Source organism: Anser cygnoides, chromosome W (genome assembly GCF_040182565.1).
Source record: "Anser cygnoides isolate HZ-2024a breed goose chromosome W, Taihu_goose_T2T_genome, whole genome shotgun sequence".
NCBI lineage: Eukaryota > Metazoa > Chordata > Aves > Anseriformes > Anatidae > Anser > Anser cygnoides.
The window spans coordinates 7,692,915-7,712,711 of NC_089911.1; the positions used below are offsets into that span (position 1 = coordinate 7,692,915).

The 19,797-nt window shown below is 69.2% G+C and overlaps 2 protein-coding genes across 2 annotated transcripts in view; both read left to right on the forward strand.

Moving 5' to 3' along the window:
• Window positions 1–3: 3 nt before the first annotated feature.
• LOC136788583 (splicing factor, arginine/serine-rich 19-like) lies at window positions 4–14,013 on the forward strand. The gene is given in 12 exon segments (XM_066987145.1): window positions 4–249; window positions 3,062–3,116; window positions 3,867–3,921; window positions 5,122–5,204; window positions 5,820–5,926; window positions 6,236–6,817; window positions 6,819–9,444; window positions 9,538–9,620; window positions 10,808–10,892; window positions 10,895–11,079; window positions 13,596–13,724; window positions 13,807–14,013. Coding segments are annotated over 12 exon segments (4,416 nt in total). The 3' UTR covers window positions 13,987–14,013.
• Window positions 14,014–16,360: 2,347 nt separating this feature from the next.
• The window catches only part of LOC136788584 (myosin-binding protein C, fast-type-like), a 36,469-nt gene continuing 33,032 nt past the window's right edge, over window positions 16,361–19,797 (forward strand). The window contains 3 exon segments of the mRNA XM_066987146.1: window positions 16,361–16,451; window positions 17,799–17,937; window positions 18,863–18,939. Of these exon segments, the coding sequence (XP_066843247.1) occupies window positions 16,430–16,451; window positions 17,799–17,937; window positions 18,863–18,939 (238 nt within the window). The 5' untranslated portion in view covers window positions 16,361–16,429.

Below are 19,797 nucleotides of genomic sequence, written 5' to 3' on the forward strand. Positions count from 1 at the left end.
AAGATGGCCGCCGGGGGGTGCGGGGGAACTTCCTGTGCTGACCGGATCCAAGATGGCCGCCTGGACCGCGAGGGCGGGACTTCCGGCTCAGGAGCCGTCCCCAAATGGACACGGGGCGGCCAAGGGGGCGGGATTTCCTGTTCGGAGGGATCCAAGATGGCCGCAGAAGGCGGGACTTCCTCTTCTGGTGTGAAAAGGGGGCGGGACTTCCTGTTCTGCTGCGAAAAATGGGCGGGACTTCCTCTTCTGGTGTGAAAAGGGGTGGGACTTTCTGTCCGGGCCTACCTGAGCAGACAGGACTTCCGGTTTGACTGCAGCTGGAGTGGGCGGGACTTCCTGCTCGAGATGCTCCAAGGGGGCGGGACTTCCTTTAATGGGGACCCCCAAGGGAACGGGGCTTCCTGCGGAGATTCCCAGGGCCCCACACGTGGTGAATTCTGGAAAGGCCCCAAAATTTGGGGGCCCCATTTTGGGGTTCCCATCTCCGGGGAGCCTCTCGGGGGGGTGCGGCCGATTTTGGGTCGGAATCCCCCAATTTTGGAGTTCCCAAATCCGTGGGGGCCGTTTCGGGGCCCGGAACCCAACTCCGCGGTTTCCGGTTCCGGGGGACCCAATTCCGCGCTGCACCGAGGAGGGGCGTGGCGCGTGCTATGCACGCCCCGCCCACCCGCCTCGCCCCCGTGTGACGTCGCCATGGCAACGCCGCGGGCCCGCCCCCGCCCCCTGCTCCCGCCGTGCTCCGCGCCGCGCGGGGGCTGCCGGGAGTTGTAGTTCCGGGGCCCCGCCTCCCCGTGGGGCGCTCCCGGCGTGCCCCGCGCGGCCCCGCCCCCGGCGCAGCGGAGCGGGGTAAGATGGCGGCGGGGGCGGCCGGGCCCGGGCCGCGGGGCTTTGGGGCGAAAACGGGGGATTTCGGGCAAAAACCCCGGGGGGGGTGGGGCCAGAGCGGGGGCTGGGGCGAAACCGGGGGAGTTGGGGCGAAACGGGGGGGGTTGGGGCGGGAACGGGGGGTTTGGGGGGAGAAGGGGGGATTTGGGGCAAGAACGGGGGATTTGGGGCAAGAACGGGGGATTTGGGGCAAGAACGGGGGATTTGGGGCAAGAACGGGGGATTTGGGGCAAGAACGGGGGGTTTGGGGGGAGAAGGGGGGATTTGGGGCAAGAAGGGGGATTTGGGGCAAGAACGGGGGATTTGGGGCAAGAACGGGGGATTTGGGGCAAGAACGGGGGGTTTTGGTGAAGAATGGGGGTTTTGGTGAAGAATGGGGGGTTTTGGGGAAGAATGGGGGTTTTGGGGAAGAATGGGGGTTTTGGGGAAGAATGGGGGGTTTGGGGCAAGAATGGGGAGTTGGGGTTAAGAGTGGGGTAGTTTGGGGCGAGAATGGAGGATTTGGGGCAATTACGAGGAGTTTTGGGGAAGAATGGGGGGTTTGGGGCAGGACCGAGGAGTTTGGGGTGAGAAACGGGGGATTTGGGCAAGAACGAGAGAGCTGATGGAAAAATTGGGGATTTGAGGCAGGAACGCGAGGTTTGGGGCGAGAATGGGGGATTTGAGGAGGGAGTGGGGCATTTGGGGCGAGAATGGGGGATTTAGGGCATTTGGGTCCAGAATGGGGGTTTTTGGGGCCGGAACGGGAGACTTTGGGGCAGGAATGCGGAAAATAGGGAAAAAATGATTTGACGCCAGATTGGGGAGATTTGGGGCAAGAAAGGGGGTTTGGGGTCCAAAGAGGGGATTTGGGGCAAAACAGCGGGATTTGGGGCAGGGGTGGGGGGTGGGGGAAGTTGTTTTGGGGAAAGGGTGAATTTGGGGCAGAAAAGGGGGGATTTGGGGTCGGAAGGAGGAATTGGGGCAGCACGGGGAAGTTTTGGGGCAGAAAAGGGGGAATTGGGTGGAAAAAGGGGATTTGGGGGTGAAAAATGAGGGATTTGGGGGTCAGGAAAAGGAGATTTTGGGGTGAGAAAGGGAATTCGGTGAGAAAGGGGTTTGGGGTGAGGAACGGGGGGATTTGGGGGCAGAAAAGGGGATTTGGGGCGAGGAAGGAGAAATCTGGGGGAAAAAAGGGATTTGGGGCGGGAAGTGGGGATTTGGGGTGTGAAAAGTGGAAATTTGGGCAGAAAATGGGGAATTTGGGGTGCAAAAGGGAGTTTGGGGCAGAAAATGGGGAATTTGGGGCAGAAAATGGGGAATTTGGGGCAGAAAATGGGGAATTTGGGGCAGAAAATGGGGAATTTGGGTGCAAAAGGGAGTTTGGGGCAGAAAACGGGGAATTTGGGGCAGAAAATGGGGAATTTGGGGCAGAAAATGGGGAATTTGGGGTGCAAAAGGGGGAAATTTGGGTGTAAAAGGGGGAAATTTGGGTGTAAAAGGGGGAAATTGGGGTGCAAAAGAGGGAATTTGGGGCATAAATGGGGAAATTTGGGGCAGAAAAGGGGGAATTTGGGTGTGAAAGGAGAAATTTGGAGTGCGAAAGGGGGAATTTGGGGCGAAAAGCGGCACATTTGGGGCGGGAAAGGGGGAGTCCGGGGTGGGGAGGGGGAATTCGTGGTGTAAAGGGGGGATTTGGGGCGTATAAAGGGAAAAACGGGGAGAAAAAGGAGGAATTTGGGGCGTGAAATGTGGAATTTGGGGCATAAAAGGCGGAATTGGGGGCAGAAAAGGGACTTTGGGGTGGGGTGGGGGGATTCTGGGGCACAAAAGCGGGGATTTGGCTGCAGCCAAGGGGGTCGGGGGGGCAGAACGGGGGATTTGGGGCCGGGGGAGGGGTCCCGGTGGGGTGGGGGCGCTGCACCCCCCACCCCCCCTTTTACCCCCCCCCCCCCCCCCCTTTTACCCCCCCCCCCCCCCCCCCCCCCCAGGCGTCCCCATGGAGGAGGAGGAGAAGCCCCCGGGGCGCGAGGAGCCGGCGGGGCCCGGGGACGAGGGGGGCCCCGGCGAGGCCCCCCGGACCCCGAGGGCCCCCTGTGCCCCCTGCTGGTAGGAGCTGGGGGGTGGGGGCGGGGGGGGGGCATTTTTGGGGGGTCTCCCCCTCTTTAATGCCCCCCCCCCCCAAATACCCCCCCAGGAGGCCCTGCAGCGCCTGGGCAGCGGCGCCCTGACGGCCTGGGCCGGCCCCGCAGGTAACGGGGGGGGCCCAAAATCACCCCGACACTGGGGGGGGGGGGCAAAATGGGACCCCGATATTGGGGGGGGTCCCCAAAATGGCACCCCAAAATGGGGGGGTGCCCCCCAAATGGCACCCCAAAATGGGGGGGGTCCCCAAGGTGTCACCCCAAAATGGGGGTCCCTGTGCCCCCCAAATGGCACCCCAATATTGGGGGGTCCCCAAAATGTCACCCCAAAATGGGGGTCCCTGTGTGGCACCCCAAGGTCCCCGTCACCCCAAAATGGGGGGGGGTCCCTGCGCCCCCCCCCCAAATGGCACCCCAGTAGTGGGGGGGGTCCCCAAAATGGCACCCCGCTGGCACCCCAAAATGGGGGGTCCCCAAGGGTCCCCAAAATGGGGGGGTCCCTGCGCCCCCCAATGGCACCCCAATAGTGGGGGTCCCCAAAATGTCACCCCAAAATGGGGGGGGTCCCTGCGCCCCCCAAATGGCACCCCAGTAAGGGGGGGTCCCCAAGGTGTCACCCCAAAACGGGGGGTCCCTGCGCCCCCCCCCCAAATGGCACCCCAATATTGGGGGGTCCCCAAAACGTCACCCCAGTGGGGGGGTCCCACAGCCCCCCAAATGTCGCCCCAACCTCAGGGGGGTCCCCGTGTCCCCTGGCGTCGCCTCAACGTGGGGGGCCCCCCCCCCCCCCCCCCCATCCCCGGGACCCCCCAGCCCCCCCAACCCCCCTGACACCCCCCCCCCCCCAGACGCGCTGAGGAAGAGGACGGCGCGGCAGCGATGGTGCTGGGGACCCCGCGCTGAGGGCGGCCCGGTGAGTGGGGGCGGCCCAGTACGGTCCCAGTATATCCCAGTACATCCTAGTACGGCCTAGTGCAACCCTAGCACATCCCAGTACGGTCCCAGTGCAATCCCAGTACATCCCAGTACGGTCCCAGTGCAATCCCAGTACATCCCAGTACGGTCCCAGTGCAATCCCAGTACATCCCAGTGCAATCCCAGTACGTCCCAGTGCAATCCCAGCGCACCCCAGGATGTCCCGGTGCGTCGCGGCCCAACCAGATACGTCCCAGTATGCCCCAGTGCAGTCCCAGCATGTCCCAGTGCAGTCCCAGTATGTCCCAGTGCAGTCCCAGTATGTCCCAGTGCAATCCCAGTGCATCCCAACCCGTCCCAGTTCATCCCAGTATGTCTTAACACGCTTAATCGCGTTCCTGGATGTCCCAGTACATCCCATTGCACTCCAGTCTGTCCCAGTGACTTTTGGTATGCCGCACTGCGTCCCAGTACACCCCAGTACATCCCAATACAGTGCATCCCAGTCTGCCCCAGTCCAGCCCAGTGCATACCAGTATATCTCAGTATGTCCCAGTACATTGCTGGACCATCCCAGTATATCCCAGTACATCCCAATATGGTGCATTCTGGGGTATCCAAGCACATCCCAGTCTGGCCCAGTCCATCCCAGTGCATCCCAGTCTTGCCCAGTGCATCCCCAGTCTGGCCCAGTGTTTCCCAGTCTGGCCCAGTGCAGTCCCAGTGTATCCCCAGAACATCCCAGAACATCCCAGTGCTTCCCAGTCTGGCCCAGTGCATCCCCAGTCCAGCCCGGAGCATCCCAGTGCACCCCCAACCTGTCCCAGCCTATCCCAGTGCATCCCAGTTCCCTCCCAGTGCCTCCCCAGTCCAGCCCAGTACGTTCCCAGTCTGTCCCAGTCCATCCCAGTGCATCCCCAATGCATCCCCAATCGATCCCAGTCCAGCTCAGTGCGTGCCCAGTCTCTCCCAGTGCCCCCCAGTTCCCTCCCAGTCTCTCCCAGTGCCCCCCAGTTCCCTCCCAGCTCCTCCCAGTACCCCCAGTTCCCCCCAGTCCCTCCCAGTCCCCCCCAGCAGCATCCCCCTCCCCCCGGAGCACCCCATCCCCCCCGCCGTGCTGTGGGGGTGCTGTGGGGGTCGCCCCCTCGTGCCCCCCCCCCAGTCTGTGCCCCCCCCCAATTTTTGTGCCCCCCCCCAGGTCCCCGAGGGGCTGCCGGGGGCCCTGGAGCTGCTGCAGCAGAGCTGCGGCGCCGCGCTGCGCGCGCACCTGGGGGGCGCCGGGTGAGCGGGGGGGCGCGGGGGGGGCGCGGGGGGTGTGGGGTGGTGGGAGGGGGCATGGGGGGGGTCATGGGGGGTGTGGGGGGGCCACTGGGGGTGTGGGGGGGATGTGGGGGGCACGGGGGGGGCACAGGGGGGCGTGGGGGGGCGTGGGGGGGCCATGGGGGATGTGGGGGGGGCGGGGGGGGGTCATGGGGTGGTGGTAGGGGGCGTGGGGGGGCTGTGGGGTGGTGGGGGGGGGCGTGGGGGGGGGAGGGGGCATGGGGGGGTCGTGGGGTGGGGGGGGGGGTCATGGGGTGGTGGTGGTGGGGGGGGGTGTATGGGGGGTGGGGGGGGCGTGGGGGGGCACAGGGGGGTCATGGGGGGTGGGGGGCCGTGGGGGGGGGGGGGGCGTGGGGGGGTCATGGGGGGTGGGGGGGGTCGGGGGGGTTGTGGCATGGGGGGGGCATGGGGGGTCGTGGGGGCGGGGGGGGGCACATGGGGCGTGGGGGGGCACAGGGGGGGTGTGGGGGGGCCATGGGGGGCGTGGGGGGGGGCATGGGGTGGTGGGGGGGGCATGCGTGCGGGGGGGGGGTCCCCAGCCCCCTGCACCCCCTGACCCCCGCCCCCCCCCCGCAGCGAGGAGGAGGAGCTGGAGCTGGTGGCCGAGGTGCGCCTGGGGGACGGCGACGGCGCCGCCTCGGGGCTGCTGCGGCGCCAGCGCCCCTGGAGGGACCCCAAAGGAGGTGGGGGCGCGGGGGGGCTGGGGGGAGATGGGGTCTTTGGGGGGGGAATGGGGTGGGGGGGAATGGGGGGTCTGGGGGGGATAACTGGGGAGGTGGGGGGGCAGTGGGGGGGGCAGTGGGGTATGGGGAGAATGGGGGGGCTTTGGGGGGGGATGGGGGTCCTGGGGCCTTGGGGGTAATTCAGGGGGGGCTTAGGGGGTGCCGGGGGGATGTGGGGCCAGATCCTTTGCGGGGGGGGGGGGTTGGGTGGTGCATTTGGGGGGGGGGGTCACACTGCGCTGCCCCCCGTAACCCCCATTTCCCCCCCAGGCCGCCTGCCCGGCTCTTCGGCGCGGCGCTGGCGAGCGCCCGGAGCCCCCCGGCCCCCCCCGGCCCGACGCCCCCGGGGACGCCCCGGGGACCCCCCGGCCCCGCCGCTGCCCCACCGGACCCGCCGCGCCCCCCGCGCCCCCCCGCCGGGCCGGCCCCGGCGGCCCCGAGGCCCCCGGGTGGCGGCGGCCGGGGGGGCCGGGGGGCAGCAACGCCCCCAGGGCCCCCCGGCCCCCCGGGAGGAGGCGGCGCCGCCGCGGGGGCCCCCCCGAGAAAGCCGACTGCTCTTCCTCCTCCTCCTCCTCCTCCTCCTCTTCGTCCTCCTCCTCCTCCTCCTCCTCTTCCTCCCGCTCCTCCTCGCAGCCCGCCGCCGCGCCCCCCGCCGCCGCCGCCGCCCCCCGCTCGCCCCCCCTGGATATTTATGACCCCTTCCACCCCACCGACGAGGACGCGGCGGCGGCGGCGGCGGCGGCCGGGGGCGGCGAGTTCGCCTACCCCCCCGCCGGCGGCGGGCGCCCCCCGGGCAGGAGGCGGAGGGGGCAGGACCAGAAGTACGACCCCTTCGAGCCCACCGGCTCCAACCCCCAGCTCCTCCCGCAGCAGCCCCAGCCCCGAGGAGGAGGAAGAGGAGGAGGAGGAGGAGGAGGAGGAGGAAGAGGAGGAGGAGGAGGAGGACGAGGAGGAAGAGGAGGAGGAGGAGGACGAGGAGGAGGAGGACGAGGAGCCCCCCGCCCGCCCCGACGTCTCGCACAGCATCAGCCGCATCTCCGAGACCTTGGCCGGCATCTACGACGACAACAGCCTGAGCCAGGACTGCGAGCGCGAGCCGGCGCCGGGCGGGGGGCTCCCCGCCGCCCCCCCGACCCCCCGACCCCCCCCGGGAGCCGCCGACTCCACGCTGCCCGAGGAGGACGAGGACGATGAGGAGGAGGGACGACGACGAAGGCCCCGAGGCCCCCCGCGCCGCCGCGTCTTCGTGGTGGCCTCGGCCGCGCGCCCCGAGCCCGAGGGGCGCCCCAAGCTGGAGGTGGTGGCCGCCGGCAACCCCAAACCCCCCCCAGCACCGCGCCGCCGCCGGGGGGGCCCGGCTCCTCCGGCGCCCCCCAGGCCCCCAAGGGCGGCCGGCACCGGGCCGGGGGGCGCTCGGCGCGAGTGGGGCCGCGGCGACGGCGACTCGGAGATCGAGGAGGGCGAGATCGTCAACCCCGAGGACGAGCGCTACAGCCCCCTGCGGCTCTTCCGCGGCACCGCCGCCGGCGCCGGCGGCGCCACGGGCGGGGGCGCCCCGCCGAGCCCCCCCCGCGCCCCCGCCTGCCCGAGGGCGACGATTTCCTCTCCCTGCACGCCGACTCCGACGACGAGGGCGACTTCGGCGCCGACAGCCAGCCCGAGCCGCGCTGGAAGAGCGGCGCCGACCTGCGCCGCAAGATCCTGGCCCAGCGCCGCCCGCGCTCCCCGGCCAGCGCCGGCTCGCGGAAGAAGGCCAAGAGGTCGCGGGAGCGCTCCTGGGGGGCGGCGCCAAGCCCCCCCCCCGAACCCCCCGGCGCCGGCCAAGAGCAAGGAGCGGCGGCGCCGGGGGGTCCCGCCGCGGTCGCGCCGCCGGTCCTGGTCGCGGGGCCGGCGGTCGCGGTCGCGGGGGAGAAGCGGCGGCGGCGGCGGTCGGGCAGCGGCGAGCGGCCCCCCGGCGCCCGCGGCACAAGGACAAGCACCGGGGCGCCGAGGGGGGGCAAGAAGAAGAAGAAGCAGCGCTCGCGCTCCCGCTCCCGCCGCCCCGCCGCCTCCCCGCCGCCCGCACCCCTCGCACCCCCCGGCCTCGTCGTCGTCGTCGTCGCGGCACGAGGGCAAGGCGGAGAAGGGCCCCCGGCGCGGGGGGCGCGGTGGTGCCCCCTCCATCCAGGAGCTGAACGACGCCGACCTCTTCGCCATCAAGCGCACCATCACCGTGGGGCGGCGCGAGGGCTCGCCCGAGGCCGGGCGGCCGCGGCAGCCCCCCCAGCAGCGCGAGGTGCTCTACGACTCCGAGGGGCTCAGCTTCGAGGGGGTCGGACCGCGAGGCCGCCCCCGGCAGCCGCCCCCCGCGGCCCCCAGCCCGGCCGGCGGCGGCGGCGACGCCAAGGCGGCCAAGGAGAAGGATCGGAAGCGCGGGCACGGCGAGGAGCGGGCCGGGGGGCGCGAGAGGCACAAGAAGCGGCCGCGGGAGGCCCCCGGCGAGGCCGCCAGGAAGGAGAAGGCGGCGGCGGCCCCGAGCCCGGCCCCGGCCCCGGCCCCGCGCCGCGCCAAGGGCGGCCCCAAGGAGCCCGGCGAGCCCAAGGGCGCCCCGGCGCGCAGGGTGAAGCTGCAGTCCAAGGTGGCCGTGCTGATCCGCGAGGGCGTCAGCTCCACCACCGCCAAGGACGGCGGCGGCGGCGGCGGCTCCATCGGCGTCAAGTTCAGCCGCGACGCCGAGAGCCGCGCGCCCTTCCTCAAGCCGGACGAGAAGGCGGCGGCGGGCGGCGAGGGCAAGGCCGGGGGGGCAGAGCCGAGCCCCCTCCCTCCCCAAGGAGCCGGGGGGCAAGAGCAAGAAGCCCAAGGGCACCAAGAGCAAGGGCGGGCTGAAGAAGACCAAGGGCGCCGGCGGCAAGGCCAAGGCGGGCGGCGAGGCGAGGAAGAGGAAGAAGGCGAAGGCCAAGGGCGCGCTCAAGAAGTCCAAGGCCGACAGCTGCAGCCAAGGCACCGGCGGCGCCCCCCCGCGCCTCCCCGCGCCCCTCGAGCCGGCCTGGTCGGGCTCCGAGAAGTCGGGGGGCAGCCCCAAGCCCCAGAGCCCACTGCCGGCCGCCCCCCAGCTCCCCAAGGGCGGGGGGGCGGGGGCCGCCCCGGCCGCGACCACGACGACGACGACGGCGGCGGCGGCGGCGCCACCGGTCCCCGCGGCCGCGCCGGCGGAGCGGGAGCTGACGCCGGACTCGCAGACGGTGGACAGCAGCTGCAAGACGCCCGACGTCTCCTTCCTGCCCGAGGAGGGCACCGGCAGCGCCGGCAGCGCCGCGGGACCCCCGGCCATGGGGGCGGCCCCCCGCGGCGGCGGCGACCGACCCCCCCCGCCGAGCCCGAGGCCGACAGCCGCTCGGAGCCCAAGGAGGAGCCGGGGCGGCCGCTGGGGCCGGCGGCGGCGCCGGTGGCCTGGAACCTGCAGGGCGGCGTGGACTGCGCCACCAGCGGCGTGCTGGCACGTAGGTGGCCCCCCCGGCGTGTGTTGTCCCCCGCCCCGCCCCCGTGTCCCCGTCCCCATCCGGCCCCCGCGCGCTGACGGTGTCGGCCCGCAGTGACGGCGCTGCTCTTCAAGATGGAGGAGGCCAACCTGGCCAGCAGGGCCAAGGCGCAGGAGCTGATCCAGGCCACCAACCAGGTGGGGACACCACGGCGTCACCGGGGGTGCCCCAGGGGGGCGGGGGTCCTGGGGGGTGCGGGGCGGTCTGTGGAGGTGGTGGGCACACAACGGAGATGGGGGGCAGCCAACGGAGGCGATGGGCGCCCAACAGAGGTGATGGGCACCCAACAGTGTTGATGGACACGCAATGGTGTTGATGGGTACCCAACAGTGTTGATGGGCACCCAGTGGTGTTGAAGGACACCCAACGGTGTTGATGGGCACCCAATGGAGCTCAATGGCATCAAATGGTAGTGGGCACCCAATGGGGGCGATGGGTGCTCTGTGGAGGTGATGGGCACCCAGTGGAGGTGATGGGCACCCAACAGTGTTGATGGGTGTCCAATAGAGGTGATGGGTATTCAGTGATGTTGATGGGCACCCAGCGATGTTGATGGGCACCCAGCAGTGTTGATGGGCACCCAACAGCGTTGAAGGGCACCCAACAGTGTTGAAGGGCACCCAGTGGAGGTGATGGGAACCCATTGGAGATGATGGGCACCCAATAGTGTTGATGGGCACCCAACAGTGTTGATGGGCACCCAACAGCGTTGAAGGGCACCCAACAGTGTTGAAGGGCACCCAGTGGAGGTGATGGGAACCCAGTGGAGATGATGGGCACCCAATAGTGTTGATGGGCACCCAACAGCATTGGTGGGCACCCAACGGAGGTCATTGGCGTCAAGTGGTGATGGACACCCAATGGAGGTGATGGGTGCTCTGTGGTGGTGATGGGCACCCAACGGTGTTGATGGGCACCCAACGGTGTTGATGGGCACCCAGTGGTGTTGAAGGGCACCCAGTGGTGTTGATGGGCACCCAACAGTGTTGATGGGCACCCAACGGAGGTGATGGGCACCCAGTGGTGTTGAAGGGCACCCAATGGTGTTGATGGGCACCCGATGGTGTTGAAGGGCACCCAATAGTGTTGAAGGGCACCCAATGGTGTTGAAGGGCACCCAACGGTGTTGATGGGCACCCAGTGGGGGTGATGGGCACCCAGTGGGGGTGATGGGTGCTCCATGGTGGTGACAGGCACCCAACAGTGCTGATGGGCACCCAGTGGAGGTGACGACCGCCCCCAAGGTGACCTGAGCACCCTGATGGGGGTTCCCACCTCCCCCCTGTCCCCGCCCCCAATTTATGCCCCCCCCTTTCCCTTGCAGATCCTGAGCCACACCAAGCCGGCGCCCTCCCTGGGCACCCCCAGCCCCCCGCCCCCGCCGCCCACCCCCGGCCTCCCACGCGCCCCCCGTTCCTGCTGCACGGGGCCCTGCCGCTGGTGGGGTGCCCCTCGGCCCCCCCAACCCCACGGGGTTGCCCGGGCCGGGGGGGCCCAGCGGGCGGGGGAGGGGCCCTCTACGGAACCTCGTCCAGCACCGAGGGTGGCAAAAGGGACGGCAGCGTCACCTCCGAGGGGCGCGGGGACACCGACAAGGTCAGCAGGGGCGGGGGGTGGGGGGGGACGTGGGGCATCTGGTGGGGATGGGGCAACGCCGGGGGGGTGTCCCGTGGTGAGGGGGACATGGGGACACGGGGCGTATGGTGGGGACGAGGACACGGAGACGTGGGGTGGCCCGAAGGGACAGGGAGCGGCAGAGTATGGGACGTGTCGTGGCGATGGGGCCGTGGAGACGCGCGGCAATGTCACTGGGCTGCCCCGTGGTCACCGGGACGTGGGGACACGGGGTGACCCAAGGGGGCACGCGCGGTGTCCCGTGGTGATGAGGACGTGGGACGCGTCGTGGTCATGGGGACGTGGCGCGTGTCAGCGGGGTGTCCCGCGTCGAGAGGGGACACGGGGTGTCCCAAGGGGACAGAGATCGGTGGGACACGGGACGTTCCGTGGGGATGGGGACGTGGGGACGTGGGGCCGGTCAGTGGGGTGTCCTGCGTTGAGGGGGACGTGGGGACACGGGGGGTTCCATGGGGACACGGGGGTGTCCCAAAGGGACCAGGAATGGTGGGACGTGGGACGTGGGACGTGTCGTGGTCGTGGGGACAGGGGTGTCCCAAGGGGACGGGGACGTGGGTCGGCGCCATTGGGGTGTCCCGTGGCCACGGGGACGTGGGGATGCGGGGCGTGTCAGTGGGGCGTCCCGTGTTGGGGGGGACGTGGGGACACGGGGGGGTGTCCGTGGTCGTGAGGACGTGGGGCAATGTCGTTGGGGTGTCCGTGGTTTGGGGGACGTGGGGACGTGGGGATGGGGACGTGGGGGCAGGGGACAATGCCAGGGGGGTGTCCCATGTTGGGGGGCCACGGGGTGTCCCAAGGGGACAGGGATGGGCGGGACGTGGGACGTGTCCTGGTCCTGGGGACGTGGGGACGTGTGGGGCACGTCACTGGGGGTCCCGCGGTGACAGGGACGTGGGGACACGGGGGCGTCCCGCGGTGACAAAGAACAGTGGCACGTGGGACACGTGGTGGCAGGGACGCGGGTGCCCCGTGGTGATGGGGGACGTGGGGACGGGGACGTCTCCTGGGGACGGGGACACGGGTGTCCCGCGGCGAGGGGGGCAGCGACGTGGGGCGCCCCGCGGGGACAGGGGGTGGTGGCACCTGGGGCAGCTCCTGGTGACGGGGACCGAGGTGTCCCCCGGGGACCACGGCGACCCCCGGGGACGTGGGACGGGGCTGTCCCGCAGTGACAGGGGACACGTGGCGGTGGCACCTGTGGGACGCGGGTGGCAACGGGGTCCCGTGGTGGGGACGTGCTTTGTGTCCCCGGGGGCGGCCACGGGGACACGCGTGGCAAGGTGACGCAGCCTCGGTGGTGGCACTGGGGACACTGGTGACGGGGGAGTCCCGTGGTGGTGGCAGGGATGGTGTCGGTGGTGTCCCCTGGGGACGGGGACGGGGACGGGGACAGGGACGGGGACGGGGACGGGGACAGCGCGTGGTGGTGGTGGTGGCGATGGGGACGTGTTGTGTTGGTGACAAGGCCACCCCGTGGCGATGGGGACGTCCCCTTGGCGGCGACGAGGCCACCCGGAGGTGGCACTGCCGGTGGCGACGGTGGCGACGTCCCGCGTTGGGGACGTTCGGCGGTGGCAGCGGTTGGGGTGGCGCTGGGGACGCCCGGCGGGTGGGTGACGCGTGGCGGTGGCAGCAGCGGGGACGTCCTGTAGGGGTGACAGCGGGGTGGGGGGGTGGGGGGACGTGGGGTCAGCGCGCGGCGGTGACGCCTCCCGGTGGCCCCGGGGACGCCCCGTGGTGGTGGCACCCCCCCCCCCCCGTACCGGGGTCACCTCCAGGTGACACCACCGCGGCCGCCCCACGGCGGTGACCCTCGGGTGCCGACCCCCCCGCCCCCAGCCCCACCCCAAGGCCCCCAAACCCCCCTGAACCCCCCCAAAACTCCCCCAACCCCCCCCCGAATCCCCCCTGAATCCCCCTAAACCCCCCCCGAACCCCCCCAAACCCCCCTGAACCCCCTCCAAACCCCCCCTAAACCCCCCCTGAACCCCCATCCCCCCCAAACCCCCTCTGAACCCCCCCAACCCCCCCAAACCCCCTCTGAACCCCCCTGAACCCCCAAACCCCCCCCAAACCCCCTCTGAACCTCCCCAACCCCCCCCAACCCCCCCCTGAACCCCCTCCTCACCCCCCCCAACCCCCCCAAACCCCCCCCTGAACCCCCCCCAACCCCTCCCCAAACCCCCCAACCCCCCCAACCCCTCCCCAACCCCCCCCCCCCCCCCCAAACCCCCCCCAACCCCCCCCAAACCCCCCAACCCCCCCCCAAACCCCCCCCAACCCCCCCCCCAAACCCCCCCCCAACCCCCCCCCCCCAAAACCCCCCCAACCCCCCCCCCCCCAAACCCCCCCCAACCCCCCCCCAAACCCCCTCCCCCTTATCCCCCGAGCGTCCCCCCGCGGCGCGCGTCCCCCCCGTCCATGAGGCGCACTGCCCCCCCCCCCCACACCCCCTCCCGCACACCGCCCCCCCCCAGTACCTGCAGAAGCTGCACACGCAGGAGCGGGCGGTGGAGGAGGTGAAGCTGGCCATCAAGCCCTTCTACCAGCGCAAGGAGATCTCCAAGGACGAGTACAAGGACATCCTGCGCAAGGCCGTGCACAAGGTCAGCTGGGGGGGGGTTTATTTCGGGGGGGGGCACGAGGGGGTGTCCCCAACCCCCCCCCCTCGCTCGCCCCCCCCCCCAGATCTGCCACAGCCGCAGCGGGGAGATCAACCCGGTGAAGGTGAGCCGCTTGGTGGCCGCCTACGTGCAGCGCTACAAGTACTTCCGCCGCCGCCGCCGCCGCCCCGACGAGCCCGGGGGGCCCCCGCCGACCTGGGGGGCCCTGGACAAAGGGGGCCCCCCTGCCCATGCCCCCCTCTGAGCGACGCCCCCCCCCCCCCCCCAAAACCTCCCTGCTCCCGCAAAATTCGGGGAGGGGCGCGCGCGTGCATCCCCCCCCCCCCCCCTTCCTCATTTTTGGGGTGCTGGGGGGGGGTTTTGGGGGTGCCCCCCCTTCTTTTCTTGCCCCCCCCCCCCCTTGGTTTTACTCATTTAGCATGGTCTTTTTGGAGCCCCCCCTCCCCAAATGTGTCCCCCCCCCCCCCCCCCCCAAAATTCCTTCATAAACTGCCTTTAGCCACTTGGCTCCGCCTCTGCCTTTCGGGGGGGGGGGGGCTTAATTTGGGGGGGGGAGTTGGGGGTCCCCCCTTAATTGGGGGGTCGGGGGGGACCCCTTAATTTGGGGGGGCTGTGGGGGGACCCCTTAATTTGGGGGGGGGCTGCGGGGGGGACCCCTTAATTTGGGGACGGTTGGGGGGGGCAACCTTTAATTTGGGGGGGGGAGACCCTTTAATTTGGGGGGGGGAGGTTGGGGGTCCCCCCCTTAATTGCGGGGGGGTCGGGGGGACCCCTTAATTTGGGGGGAGGTTGGGGGGGACACCCTTTAATTTGGGGGGAGACCCCTTAATTTGGGGGGGGAGGTTGTGGGGGACCCCCTAATTTTGGGGGGGGGGGGCCTCATTAATTTGGGGGTTAAGGGGGGCGCCGCCTGGCCGATGGAGCTCCGTTGTTTTGGGGACCCCACTTTTGGGGAGGGGGGGCACGTGGGACCCCCCCCCGATTCCCTATGGGGCCCCCAATCTATAGGGCCCCCCCCCGGCAGCTCCACCCCACCACGGGGGCTCCTGAAACCCCCATAGGGCCCCCCCCAAACCTATAGGGCCCCCCAAAACCCGTAGCCCCCCCCCCACCAAATCTATAGGGCCCCCCAAAACCCGTAGCCCCCCCCCCCCTCAAATCTATAGGGGCCTTCCCAAACCTCTACCCCCCCCCAAATCTATAGGGGCCCCCAAAACTGTACCCCCCCCAAAACCCTATAGCCCCTCCCTCAAATCTCTAGAGCCCCCCCCCCCAAAATCTATAGGGGCAAACCTGTACCCGCCCTCCCCCCCCGAAGAAAACCCATAAGCCCCCCCCGAAACCTCCCCCCCCCCCAAACCTATAGAGACCCCCCAAGTCTATAGGGTCCACCTCTAGCCCCCCCCCCCCCCAAGTTGTAGCCCCCCCCCCCCCCAAAATCCTGCTGGCATTGAGCCCCTGCCCCCCCCCCAGCCCTATATGCCCCCCAGTCCCTATATGCCCCCCCACCCCTATATGCCCCCCCCAGTCCCTATATGCCCCCCCACCCCTATATGCCCCCCCCAGTCCCTATATGGCCCCCCAGCCACCATTAGGCCCCCCATAGCCCCCCCCAGCCCCTATATGCCCCCCCATTCCCTATAAGCCCCCCCCTGCCCCCGCCCCTATAAGGCCCCCCAGCCCCTAAATGCCCCCCGTCCCTAAGTGCCCCCCCCGCCCCTATATGCCCCCCCCAGCCCCTAAATGCCCCCCCCCAGCCCCTATATGCCCCCCCAGTCCCTATATGCCCCCCCAGTCCCTATATGGCCCCCCAGCCACCATTAGGCCCCCCATAGCTCCCCCCAGCCCCTATATGCCCCCCAGTCCCAGTCCCTATATGCCCCCCCGCCCCTATATGCCCCCCCAGTCCCTATATGGTCCCCCAGCCACCATTAGGCTCCCCCACCCTGCCCCCCAGCCCCAGCCCTATATGCCCCCCCATTCCCTATAAGCCCCCACCTGCCCCTATATGGCCCCCCAGCCCCTATAAGCCCCCACCTGCCCCTATATGGCCCCCCGCCCCTATAAGACGCCCCCCCCCCGCACACACTGGGGCCTCTTGCTTGGCCCCCAAGGAGCTGGGGGGGGGGGGGGCACAAAAATGTCCGGGGGGGCACAGGGGACACGAATGTCCCTTGGGGGGGGGGGGGGCGGGGGGGACACCGGAGAAGGCCCCCGTGGGCGGGGGGGGCACCACGTGATTTTTATTGGGGGGGGGGACGGGGACGGGGGGGGGTGACACCTGCGGGGCCCCCCGGGGCTGCTCCGGTTTCAGCCCCCCCGGGAAGGGGGGGGGGGGGGGGGGGACACACATTTGGGGGAGGGGGGGCGAAAATTAATGGGGGGGGGGCAAAATTAATGGGGGGGGGCAAAATTAATGGGGGGGGTCACAATGGGGGGGGTCTCAAATTTATGGGGGGTCCTTATATTTATGGGGGGGGGCACAATTAATGGGGGTCCCCATGCGGGGGGGGGGGGGGTTGGCAAACGTCCCCCCCCCCCCCCCCCCAACACCACGGGGGGGGGGTTGGCCTCGGTCCCGGCCTGGGGGGGACACGGGGGGGGACACCCGGGGGGGGGGGGCCGGGGATTAAAGGCGCGGGGGGGCGGCCCGGGGCAGTTGCGTCCCCGCTGCCCCCGCTGCCGCCATGCCCGAGCCCACCAAGGCCGGTAAGGGGGGGGGCAAAAGGGGGGGGTGGGGGGGGCAACTGCCCCGGGGGGGGGGCAGAAAGTTGGGGGGACTGCCCCGGGGGGGGCAAAAGGGGGGGGGGGCAACTGAACCCTGGGGGGGGGCAGAAAGGGGGGGTGTTGCCCCCGGGGGGGGGGGGGGGGGGGTGCACAAGGGGGGGCATTTTGGAGGGGTGTTGCCCCCCCCCCGGGGGAGGAATTGCCCCATGGGGGGTTAATTGCCCCGGGGGGGGATAATTGCCCCGGGGGGGGGAATAATTGCCCCGGGGGGGATAATTGCCCCGGGGGGGGAATAATTGCCCCGGGGGGGGATAATTGCCCCGGGGGGGAATAATTGCCCCGGGGGGGATAATTGCCCCGGGGGGGCCCCCCAGGACTCCATGCCCTGTGCCAGGGGACGTTTGGGGACATTTGCCCCCCCCCCCCCCCGCCCAATTTCACGAGGGGAGGCGCTGCCCCCCCCCCCCCGGGGGGTCACGTGTCCCGCCCCCCCCCCCCCCCGTGTCCCCCCCCCCGGTGACCTGAGCCCGGCGACAGCTGAGCCCGGGGGGGCCGAGCCAAAAGGGGAGGGGGGGGCACGGGGGGCACCGCCCGCCGCCCCCCCCGGTATGTGGGGGGGGGAAGGGGGGTAAATAACTGGGGGGGGTTATCCTGGGGGGTAATTACATTGGGGGGGGGCAATTGGGGGGGTAATGAAATTGGGGGGTAATTAAATTGGGGGTAATTATATTTGGGGGGGGTAATTAAATGGGGGGGGATTACATTGGGGGGTAATTAAATTGGGGGGGAATTATATTTGGGAGGTAGTTAAATTGGGGGTAATTAAATTGGGGGGTAATTATATTGGGGGGTAATTAAATGGGGGGAATTACATTGGGGGGTAATTAAATTGGGGGGGTAATTAAATTGGGGGGGTAATTATATTGGGGGGTAATTAAATGGGGGGAATTACATTGGAGGGTAATTAAATTGGGGGTAATTAAATTGGGGGTAATTATATTGGGGGGTAATTAAATGGGGGGAATTACATTGGGGGTAATTAAATTGGGGGGTGATTATATTTGGGGGGTAATTAAATGGGGGGGATTACATTGGGGGGTAATTAAACGGGGGGGTAATTATATTGGGGGGGTAATTAAATTGGGGGGGTAATTAAATTGGGGGGGGGATTATATTGCGGGGGCGGGAATTGCATGGGGGGGGTAATTATTCCGGGGGGTAATTGCCCTGTGGGGGGGGGGGTAATTACACTTGGGGGGGGGTAATTGCCCCCGGGGGGGGTGGTTGCCCCGGGGGGGGGCATTTCTCGCTCACCCCCCCCCCCCAAAGCCCCCAAGAAGGAGGCGAAGAAGCCGCAGGAGGAGCCCAAAGCCGCCCCCCCGAGGGGGAAACCGGGGCGAAAACGGCCGAAAACGGGCAAAAAGCCGAGGAGAAGGAGGGGGGGCGCCCCCAAAGGTGCTGGGGGGGGGCGGGCGGGGGGGGGGGGGGGGGGGGTCCCCGTTTTCTAACCCCCCTCCCCAAAATCTCTTTGCAGAGGCCAAGGATGACTCCCTGGTAGGTGCCCCCCCTCCTTTTGCCCCCCCCCCCCATTTTACCCCCCTTTTTGCCCCCCCTTTCTGACCTCCCCCTTTCTGCCCCCCCATTTCTGACCCCCCCCTTTTACCCCCCTTTTGCCCCCCCTTTTACCCCTCAATTTCTGACCCCCCCCCTTTGCCCCCCTTTTTTTTGCTCCCCCTTTCTGGCCCCCCCCCCCCCTTCTGACCCCCCCTTTCTGCCCCCCTTTCTGCCCCCCCTTTGCCCCCCCTTTCTGACCCCCCTTTCTGACCCCCCATTTCTGCCCCCCCCCATTTCTGACCCCCCTTTTACCCCCCTTTGCCCCTACCCCCTCATTTCTGACCCCCCCTTTGCCCCCTTTTCCCCCCTGACCCCCCTTTGCCCCCCTTCTGACCCCCCCATTTCTGACCCCCCTGACCCCCCTTTTATCCCCCCCTTTTGCTGACCCCCCATTTCTGACCCCCCATTTCTGACCCCCCTTTGCCCCCCTTTCTGACCCCCCCTAACCCCCTTTTCTGACCCCCCCCCATTTCTGACCCCCCCCCCTCTGACCCCCTTTTTGTCCCCCCATTTCTGACCCCCCTTTGCCCCCCTCTGACCCCCCCCCATTTCTGACCCCCTTTCTGCCCCCCCATTTCTGCCCCCCTTTCTGACCCCCTTTCTGCCCCCCTTTCTGCCCCCTTTCTGCCCCCTTTCTGACCCCCCCATTTCTGACCCCTTTCTGACCCCCCTTTCTGACCCGCCCCTTTCTGACCCCCCCTTTTGCCCCCCTTTCTGACCCCCCCCTTTCTGACCCCCCATTTCTGACCCCCCTTTCTGCCCCCCGTGCCCCCCCCCAGACGACATCCACCCCCCGAGACCCCCGACCCCGACGGGCTCTTCCTCAGCAAACCCCAGAGCGTGCTGGTGGAGAGCGGTGAGGGGGGGGCTGTGGGGCGGGGGGGCGTTATGGGGCCGGGGGGTCCTTTATGGGGCCGGGGGGGGCGTTATGGGGCCGGGGGGGCGTTATGGGGCCGGGGGGGGGGGCGTTATGGGGCCGGGGGGGGGTCCTTATGGGGTCGGGGGGGCGTTATGGGGCCGGGGGTCCTTATAGGGATGGGGGTCCTTATGGGGCCGGGGGAGGGTATGGGGCCGGGGGGGCCTTATGGGACCGGAGGGTCCTTATGGGGCCGGGGGGGGCGTTATGGGGCCGGGGGGGTCCTTATGGGGCCAGGGGGGCGTTATGGGGCCGGGGGGGGCGTTATGGGGCCGGGGGGGGCGTTATGGGGCCGGGGGGTCCCTATGGGGTCGGGGGGGGCGTTATGGGGCCGGGGGTTCCCTATGGGGCTGAGGGGGGGGTCCCTATAGGCTGGAGGTTCCTTATAGGGTTGCGGGGGTTTTATGGGGTTGCGGGGGTTTTATGGGGTTTTATGGGGCCGGGGGGTCCTTATGGGGCCGGGGGGTCCTTATGGGGCCGGGGCTGCCCCTATGGGATTGGGGCTGTCCCTGTGGGCCTGGTGGGGGTCCCTATGGGGCTGAGGGGGTCCCTATAGGGCTGGAGGTTCCTTATGGGGTTGTGGGGGTTTTATGGGGTTTTATGGGGCCGGGGCTGTCCCTATGGGGCCGGGGGGTCCCTATGGGGTTGGGGCTGCCCCTATGGGGCCGGGGGTCCCTATGGGGCTGAGGGGGTCCCTATGGGGCTGGAGGTTCCTTATAGGGTTGCGGGGGTTTTATGGGGTTGCGGGCGTTTTATGGGGTTTTATGAGGCCAGGGCTGTCCCTATGGGGCCGGGGGG